This window comes from Halyomorpha halys, unplaced genomic scaffold, assembly GCF_000696795.3.
Source record: "Halyomorpha halys isolate HHAL.00 unplaced genomic scaffold, Hhal_1.1 Scaffold747.1, whole genome shotgun sequence".
Taxonomy (NCBI): Eukaryota; Metazoa; Arthropoda; class Insecta; order Hemiptera; family Pentatomidae; genus Halyomorpha; species Halyomorpha halys.
In genome coordinates, this window is record NW_027111002.1 from 366,832 (window position 1) to 377,405 (window position 10,574).

Consider the following 10,574-nt stretch of genomic DNA (forward strand, 5'->3'; position numbering starts at 1 on the left):
AGAAAGAAATTATACAATCAACTATATTTAACATCAATTGATATTAAAGAAAATTAGTTAGGTAGATCATTAATAGACCAAGACTTCGAATTATTTAAAGCTTCTAAAGTATAACTTTACCTAACCTATAGATTCTGAAATGGCTGTACAATGTCGATCGCCATTTTGATTGATTTGATAAATAAGCATAAAAAAAGATTTAATATCACGTCGGGGTCACCAAATGTTTTGATTGGACCTTCCTCAAATTCTAAGTTATGAAGGAATTAGATCCAGATCTAGGTATTATGTCAGAAGGGGTTTAGTTAGAAAAAGTGATATTGAGAAAATTAATATATTAAAATAAAATGAAATAACAGGTGGAAGGGGGAGGCCGAAAATAATACAATAAGGTTAGATTGGTCTAATAATATCTAATCGATCTATAGGTGACATGTGATGAGGATCGCCTTTTGGGTTGGTAGGAAAGATCTTACTTGTTACTGGGTGCTCGCTGTCTGCCCCATATGTTATAGGTCACCTGATGGATGGTGTGTCGCTGCTGCTCAACGAAGAAAGGTGGCCATTCTCTGCGCTTACCGAGCTCGATGCTGGCATCTTAGAATAGGCTCGTTCGACCCTCAAGAGCACAATCTCACTCCCCTTTGCCCTCTTGGGTCTAATTATCAGCTTACACCCTAGGTGGTACTAGGTTACATGGATATCATAGTGGCATATGGCGTCCCCCCCCTCTAATCTTTATGAATATACAGTCCAGCGATATAACAACAACATATAAATGATACTCCTGTAGACTAAACATTATAGTGTTAACGCAGAGGGCAGAAGAGACGTAGACACTGAAAAGACAACATAGCACCGCAGTTTACAGTTCGCATTCGCATAGATTTGAGTATAATTTAGTTATTTATGTTAATTTTCAATATATTTTCATTTGTTAATAACTTCAAAGAATTCTGATTGAAAAGTCTGGATGCAGTGGAAAGACGAGAAGCCCAAATCATCTACAAAAGGACAGAAGACCATTTGGAGATGTTTGAACCAGGGACTCAATGATGTGATTGTGAAACATTAAAATCAAAAAATTGTAACTTAACAATTTTTTATTGTTTTTTTTTGTAAACAAAACTAATATTGTAATTAAAAAATTATTTTGTTAATGTAATGAAAATTTTGCTAATACTGTTTTTGTAAGAAAAAGTACGTAAAACTAAATTTGATAAAAAAATGAATATTTAAGAGGGTGTGTTAAAGTGAGATGTAAAAATTCATTTTTTATGATATACATATTACTCTGTGGCAAACTGTGAATATATCGATTGTACGGTTTGTAACGGTCAGTAGTCAGTTGTTGCCATCAAGCGTTTGTGTATGTCTGTTCTCACTACAGTAAGAATATAACATAAGTAACGTTTTATGTTATTTAACCATAACAAATTAAACAGTAAGAATAGTAAAAACATTTTACTTGTGTCCACCATCCCCGCATTCAACATTCCCATCACAGCCTATTATTAATAGAGTGGGGGAATTCGCTGCCCACTTTCTTTTTCTGAAGCAAAACAAGAAGCAGTCTTAAAATGGAAGCTATGATCACATTGCTTACGTTAAACAGCATCATTTCCATGTTCTCCTTTAAGTCTCATATTTTAACGTTAGTTTACAGTTAGTGATAGTGCTTAATACCTTTGTTCTGTGTTATTTTTACCTGAGGCGACCATTTAACAATATTCAAGTGCTCACCACAATCATCTAGCAAGGGGTCATGTCCCTAGGATGATCTCCTTACAAGCTTTACGCATGATACTTATTTCCTTTTATTTAAATATTACTATCGTTCGTTAATATTACTAAAACCTCAAAACTATAATCCATAAGGGTTAATATTTATAAACAAATCTAATATACGGCAAAGGAAGAACTTTTTTTTTTTAAACAATTTAATTATTAATAAACATATTATAACTAATAACAAATCATTTGTTTACAAAATAAAAATCAGTTCTGCATTAAAAACTTAGAGTAAGGTTTCTGCTGTTGTCTGTTGCCCAGGTACTTCGTTTGAAGTTGGTCTTGAATAGCCCATGTTACGGTGAGAAGAACGTTTATAGAAAAAATGTCTGTAATGAAAGAAGTATGATAAAAATAAGTTATAATTATTAAACTACTAAAGTTATCCTTATATATTTTTATAAATATTTTAACCTGTTGAATTTCTTACTTCACCTTTTTACACAAATTATAATTCTTAACTATGACTGAAATAAAAAAAATTACCCATAGAAATTATATAAATACTTCATCCCGTACAGTGGGTAGAGTCACGATAAACTCCTGACATTAACCAAAATATGAAATTTCTCAAACAACTTAAAAACGTTTAAAAACTTGTTCTTTGGTTTTAAAGTATGTCGTAACCAATTTTTTTCAGCATTTCCAAAGGATTTTAGTGATAAAAACAGCTCTATTAGGGCTAAAGAGAGAAAGAAATACTTTATTCATTCATGCTGCCCAAATACATCGGGTTGCTACATTACACACCATACTGATCAATACGTGACTGGACATATATAAATTAGATATTTTTACATGATATAATATAATAGAACGTGGGGCGAAACGTTTGCTCATTAAAATAGTATATTTCTACTATTTGAGTTTTTTTTTTACCGCACCCGGACCATATTCCTTTCATCTTTACACACGGTCAATCAATAATCTTCCAGTATAACATTTTTCAGTTTTCTTTTACTTTTCTTTTACAATTAATACCAGTCTACAAACTAACTACAAGATTTTCGATTTATTCTTTTCTTTTCTTTCCCTTCTATTTCACTACCCCTATTTCATTTGATCAACAAATTCCCCTATATAACAAGTATTAAATAATAAAGTAATAAATAAAACAACAAATAAGATATGCGATGCATGCATGCCATCCCTCCTCTGGACAAACTCCGACACTCATTAATTTCCGTGCATATGGTGGTGTATGATTTCCAGGGAGTCAATTATTATATTCTCTTTTATCCAAGCCACGTCCTGGACATCGACTCCGAGCTCCTCCATAAAGCTCCTAGTTGTGCTGTGAATCGTTCCACGGGCTCCGAACCAGAGGCCTCTCACGTTGAAGTCTCGTTCTCCGAAGCCCTCACGGAACTTCTGCTTGAGGAAAGGGATACATTTATCGTAGATTTCCTTCTTTTCCCTATCTACCTTATTTGCCTGGTCAAGGCCGTTATTTTCATATCTCACGGTGGGATCCAGAATAATTGCTGACTTCCCCTTATTAGGAAAAGCAACAATATCCGCATATCCTGTGGATCCATCCGTATCTACGCAGTAGACCTAGTCAAAGCAGGCAAAATCCCTCTCTTTTAGGAGCTTCATTAACTCGTATTTCACTCTATGATGTCGGCGTGTTATAAGGAAGGAGTTGTTGGGGCATTGCTTAGGAGCCTCGGCATTCATGATATTTTGCACTACTTTTTTTCTTTTATTATAATAGTTGTATTGTGCAACCTCGTATTGATACTGTTCTTGCTGACGACTCCGGTCTGCTTTATTGGCCCTCTGCGGATTTGATACTTTTCCGGCACCTTTGTCCGCCATATTAGATTTATTTTTCTTCCTCATTTTGTAGAATTTGACGGCTGGGTGCTGTGGGCCTGGCAGTACCGCATTGATCGTCCTTAGGAATATTATGGACTTGCCTACGGCCTCCTCAAAATCCGCAGTATTCATGGTATTTTGCTCATGTAGGCTTTTGAAAGTAGCAGATCATTTTGCAATGTCTTCCTTTATTTTAAATTTTTCATCCTCTCCATTTTTAGGACCTATTACATTACTAATTATTCCCCTCAGTGTGTTATTATTAGCCTCCCTGGGATGATTCTTTGCGCTATGGGTTCCGAGCCCTCTTTCACCCTTAAAAGAGAGTCCACAGATAGGACATACCTTATCCTGAGGGCGTGGGCTTTTGCCTTGTTGTCCGCCGCCCGCCTCCGTGATGCTGGCTTGGGCTTTCGGTGGACGAGGAAGAACATCTTCAATGGAGATAGTCTTTCCTAAAACTACCCCGTCTGCATCTGGCCATTCTACTTTTACAAAGTCCTTTTCACCACCGTCTGTAGTAGCCAGAGACACCAGAAAGACAACACATGCCTCTTGAACTATCCCTCCAGTCCTCAGAACCCATACCGTCTGACCCACTTCTATCTTTTTCTTTGATTTCGTATGCATCTTCGTTCGTTTTTACTCTTTCTAACTTTTCCCTCTTTCCTTTTTATTTATTCTTTTTCCCATCAAAGATTACCCAACACATGCATTGTTGAAATAATTGACTAAAGTATAGTTAAAGTTCATATATGTTAAGATAAATAAGTAAGAGTAGATAGGCTGGCCCTTGACTTCCAGCTGGCAGGAGTGGGGAGCTGAGCCGCTGATAACAGCAAACAGGTCCCGATGAAATGAGGCTACCTTCATATTTGATAATATCTGCAATGGCTGGTCCATTTTTCGTAGAATATTAGAGATGTTCACTCTTCTTTTTATACACGAAGCATACCAATTTTCGCTACGAACCTGCGTAGTAAACCACTCATGATACAGCACTAACCGATGTGATACTGTCACCGGCCAGAGCCCGTCTCAAGCCCGTTTAAAAACTTGTTCTTTGGTTTTAAAAAATGTCGTACAAAATAACCTGCCACAGCATCTTCGCATCTTATTAAGGGAAAAACGACGAGCAAGATCGAAGTGGCATAGGACCAGATATCCAACTGACAAAACGTATTACACAAAATTGACTAACAAACTAAAAGTAGAAATCAGAATATACAAAATTCAACATTTAATTAACTTTACTGAAAATCTTACAACTACTGACAAATCATTATGGAGGACCACTAAAAAACTGCTGAATTTCAAAGATTTTAACCACCCACTTCTCACCGAATCCCAAACCTGGAACAGAACTGACGCAGAAAAATCACATTCGGACAACACCTCTCTAAAACCTTTATTCCACATCCTGATATCCTTAACCCAATTTATCTTGAATGCATTGAAGCAGAACTAAATATTCCGCACCAAATGACCCTCCCACTTAAAGAATTTCATCCTTCTGAAATATCTAGTATCATTCAAAGATTATCTACCCGCAAAGCTCCTGGATACGACCTAATAGCATCCCACATTATAAACTTCTCCCGCGGAAAGCCATCCTATTCCTCACTTACATATATAATGCCGTATATGGAAATTATCTATAGTTAAAATGATTCCCAAACCCCAAAATCCTACAGAATACCCATCATCCTATCGCCCTATCTCTCTATTACCGATCATGGGCAAAATCCTTGAAAAACTCATTTTGAAACGCCTATACCCCATCCTGAATTCCAATCATATAATCCCTGATCACCAGTTTGGATTTCGAAAATCTCACTCTACTATCCAGCAATGTCATCGTGTAGTGGAGGTAGTCTCGTCTTCATTGGAGCGCGGAATGTACTGCGCGGAAGTCTTTTTCGATGTAGAACAGGCATTTGATCGAGTCTGGGACCCGGGACTGCTTTACAAACTCAGTAAATTCCTACCTCCTACATACTTTCTCATCATTCGTTCCTTTCTCATTGATAGACTATTCCAAGTAAACCACAATGGTTCCTATTCATCCCTCTATTCTCAGTCCGCTGGTATTCCTCAAAGTATCCTTGGTCCCACCCTCTACACCGTCTATACAGCTGACATTCCAACCAATCCTAACACTATCCTCACCACGTATGCCGATGACACATGTGTGCTCGCTGTTAATAATAACCCATTCATTGTATCCCAAAATCTCCAATCTCATATCAAAGCCCTCGAAAATTGGTGTCGTAATTGGAGGATTAAGATAAATTCCAACAAATCCCATCAAATCACCTTCACCCTTCGTCGTAAACCTACTTACTGCCCTACAGTTTCATTTAATGATGTTACTCTTACCCCTGTCGAACAGAGCCGCTACCTTAGACTACATTTGGACAAGCGATTAACCTGGAATCCTCACACCAGACTGAAAAGACAGGAAACTGCACGTCGATTTCGAATATTACAGCACTTACTAGACAAATGGTCTAAACTTCCAACACATTACAAAAGACTGATCTACATGACTGTAATAAGGCCAATCTGGACATATGGAGTTGAGCTTTGGGGCTCCACTAAACCTTCGAATTCCTCTCGTATTCAATCCTTACAATCCAAAATCCTTCGTAAAATCCTCAATGTTCCTTACTTTGTCACAAATAAAATCATACATGAAGACCTTAATGTTCCCTATGTAGCCGATATAGCTCGAACCAGATATCACTCCTTCCATTATAAACTCTCTAACCACTCAAACCCCCTAGTTTCTAATCTTGCATCCTCTTCCTTCCTCTCCATTCCTGACAATCCTCCGAGGTGCCTGAAAAGAAGATGGCCACGAGACCAGCTAATGTAAAATGTCATTGGAGTGCTACCAATGGGTAGTTTCTCTACACGCCTGTAACACTCCAATTTAACTTAGATCAGATTAAGTAAATGTATTATAATGTACAGTTGTAAATAGCAATAAAAAAAATATGTCGTAACCAATTTTTTCAGCATTTCCAAAGGATTTTAGTGATAAAGACAGCTCTATTAGGGCTAATAAAACTACTATACTTCAGGCTCTATTAGGTTCTTTTAGTGTTCTAGATCATTTCAAAGATATGGAGCTCCCAATGAATAAAAAATTAACAAAATAAATAAGAAACTGTGTATAATGGTTTGAAAAAGGTTTCCATTTCTTAACCCCTCTAACTATGGCAGAATCAACAATTTTGACTTTTATATATAGTTTTCAATAAAGTTATAAAAATTGGGGAGAAATTACTGCCTTTTTCATCTTTTGGGCTCTTAAACTATGCTTTGGTTGCTATGATATTTTTTCCAACGAAATGGTTTCAATTTTATTTCAAAAATGGTGACAAAAGGAGAGAACTGTTCTGTAACAGTAAAGAAACGGGAGAAAAAAGAAATGTTTTTATAGGAAAAACCTTTAAAAAAACGTATCTCGGTATCGGATTAAGATAGGAAGCTGACTTTTTGATGGACAATCCCTCCTTTAATTACTGAAATTTACTCCTGAAATACCCTGTATAATATTTAATTACGTGTTAGGGCCCAAAAAAAATAAAATTTACAAATTTTCATTGAACTAAGCTTTAATCTTTTCGCTCATTTACATACAATCAAATATTGCTCATATTAATATAATTATAAAAAATAATAATCTTAAATATCTCTACAATATAAACTCAGGTATGTATATTCTTACCTAGAGAGTATTGATAAACAATCCTTCCTGTATTGTTTTGTCAAGATGGCATATAAATAAGGGTTAGCACAGGAATTGATGGGATATATAAATACGAGTAGAATTTTCGACTGTGATATTGTTATCAACGGGTGGCCAGCTAAAGCTGTAAAAGAAAAGAAGGCGACTGGTGCCCAACATAAAAAATTCGTTCCAACTAAAATTGTCATTTTTCGTACTATAGCTCCTTCACTTATTGAATGCCTTGTCTCATAACTCAAAGACAGATATATTTGTGTGTAACAAACGCACATGAGAAGAAATGCACATCCTGCTACGACAATCATTGTGATTATATATACTTGAGAAATGTAGTTTTCCGAATCCATTGGAAGGCATATACTGAAAAGAAATTAGAAATCATGTGAAAAAATTAATAGTAATTATGGAACATAAATTTCATCCAACTGTCTTCACCTAGTAGAAGAATAGCTACTGACACCGATCAACGGCAATAAGGCCATTATAATTGAATAAATCCATCCAGCGACCATGATATGTGATGTGATTCGTAAATCAAGCAAGTTAAGGTGCAGTGCGTGCCTGATTGCAAACCAACGTTCTATCGTCAACAGGGACAATGTGAAGAGAGACAGCTGACTTGCAAATACTGTCAGAAATCCTGCCATCTTACAGCCGTAGCCTGGAACAAATTTAGTGTTTAATTTAAAATTCTTTAAGAGATTTTTCAACAAGGTTTTGAATTGCTTTTGTCAATCGTAAGCTAAAATGTTAGTCCAAATAATTCTTTAAAAAAAATCATTAACTAATAATTACACGAAAGCAATAAAGCTGAAAGTATGATTTGTCTGGTAAATAGCGAAAAAGCTTGCAGCAATTAAGGTAAAAGATTTAATCTTATTTATTTTGTTTGGCACTGATAGGGAATTGTAAAGCTAACTTTGAAAACCAAAGGGAGAACACTCTCATATGATATTAAATCAAACGCTGACTTCTATTAACAAGAAACTGGCAGAAACAATGATAATTGACAGAAAAGAGTAAATAATGTTGCAGTCCATATTTAAAAAATTTAAATGAACACTAGGAACATTCATTTACAATGAAATAAAGGATAAAATAATAATTGTAACGAATAATTCTAAAACAAAAGTAGATATAAAATAATAAATAAAACCTAATTTATATATTTTGGTTGAAAACCAGAACATTAATTTCAATTGTTTTAGAACTAGGCGCATTGGAAGTGAAATAAGATGCGGGATTTGAAGTTGGAGAGGGTATTGGAACGATGAATAAATGTAGAAAGGAAATTCCGAAGGGAGCATGAGGATCTAATAATGAATGATTCGTCAAAAGCAACTGTTCCGTAGTTATTATTGTGGTACAGCCTACTGTAATGTCCTTGTACATATATATATATACATATGTATATATATGTACTGTGTATACACACACAGAAAGAGAGAGAGAGAGAGAGAGAGTAAGTGCAACAGTTATTGACTGGTCAGTCTTGATCAAGAACCGTTATAAAACCGGCGCCAGTTGCAAGCTAAACCACCACCTCACAACTGTCTCAAGCAATAACTGATGTGCTTACCCCAATTGTCTACCTGAACAGCCTTAATCAAATAAACACGTGTTTTTACATTTTTTTTTTTAATTTTAAGTATGCGTGCTCTTTTGCACGGTGACAAACAAACCTTTCATAGGAGTTGGAATAAAGGAGATTTTTCTGACAAACTAAAAAAGGGGGAAACACTAAGCTTTACTCATACAATATCAAACAACATATAAAAGAAAAATGTTTTACCCTAATTGTTGCAAGGATATTCTTAGTTGTTTCGTTAGTCATTATATGATTTTACCTCTTTGCCAATCATAAGCATAATTAAAATATGTTTCAGACGAAATCATATCCATTATCGCCAACATGAGAAGGTATGCTGCCATTATCAGGTCTGCGAATGCAAGGTTACACATCAAGAACCTTGGGACAGATTTCTCAGTTTTCGAGAGGCATAAGACAACAAGGACTGCCACGTTACCAATGATTCCAGCTGATATTACAAACCAAATCGAAACCCTTAACCATAACCAGCTCATCATATCTTCACAAGGATTCAAGGCATCAGGTTTAGGAAAGCAAGATACATATCTGCAATACGAATAAAAAAAAAAGTTACTTGATGGTAAGTACACACATATACAATAATGATTAATTAAAATTCGGAATTAAAAATAATTTAATAACAATAAACGACACCGGAAACAATCCTATCCTTCCTAAAGGACGGAATATACCCACTTTTTTTATCCCCCTCCCTTGCCATTTCTGGCATACGGGGTACGGCAGCAGTGGTGTAGTGGGCTAGGGTTTGCGCATCCCACAACTTCCAAAAATCAGCAATTTTTTATTTTGATTTTACAAAATTATTATTACGATAATAATGTTAGGGGGGTTCCTTTTAATTATTATAGGGAACAATTTCAACTGTGGTGCAGCCCATTGCGTTGAGTGCCTTACTGATGGGTCTGCACCTGGGATGTACTCACTTATATACATGAACACACTGGTGGATTGTTAGTGAACGTCTATGAATGTTGAATCTCACTGTTATAGTCGAGTACCTTTTCCATCTAAAGAAAACTCAAGACTTTTCTGGTTAATTTGTTTACATTATGATTATAAGTACAATTGAAGAAGCTTCTTTTTTTCTTTCCTCCTGAATAACTTCATTTACAAACTTTTACATATATAGAATAGACTTATAAATCTATAGCCTAAGAAATATATACAATAATTACTACAAATCTTCTATTGGCGCTTGGCATTGTACGATAGGAGTTACATGGTCCGAAGACTTTTGGAAGCCCATAATTATTACCGGCGCTTTGTACCTGAAATGGTGGATCATTTGGTGCCCCTTAATAATTTGGTGAAAAAGGGTTCCAGAATAGTCATTACCCCTACTATCGAGAATAACGTGCGTCGATGCATGGAAGAATTGCAGAAGGAACCGGTCCTCGCGTTTCCTGACTTCCAGAAACTCTTCACGATTACTACAGACTCGAGTGAGTACGCCTTGGGTACTGTGTTATCTCAGGATAGCGAAGGAGGGGAGTGTCCAGTAGCGTATGGCAGTAGACGGTTAACGGAGGCGGAGACACGATACAGTGCCCTTGAAAGAGAGTTGTTGGGTATAGTTTGGGCTGTGGACCACTT

General features: G+C 36.0%; 1 protein-coding gene across 1 annotated transcript; it reads right to left on the minus strand.

The window, feature by feature from the left end:
• Positions 1-1,905: 1,905 nt before the first annotated feature.
• On the minus strand, positions 1,906-9,506 carry LOC106685828 (follicle-stimulating hormone receptor; the record flags this gene model as incomplete). Its single annotated transcript, XM_014428759.2, is given in 4 exon segments — positions 1,906-2,120; positions 7,349-7,729; positions 7,805-8,030; positions 9,217-9,506. Coding segments are annotated over 4 exon segments (1,000 nt in total), but the record flags the coding sequence as incomplete, so codon positions are not given.
• Between the last annotated feature and the right edge of the window lie 1,068 nt (positions 9,507-10,574).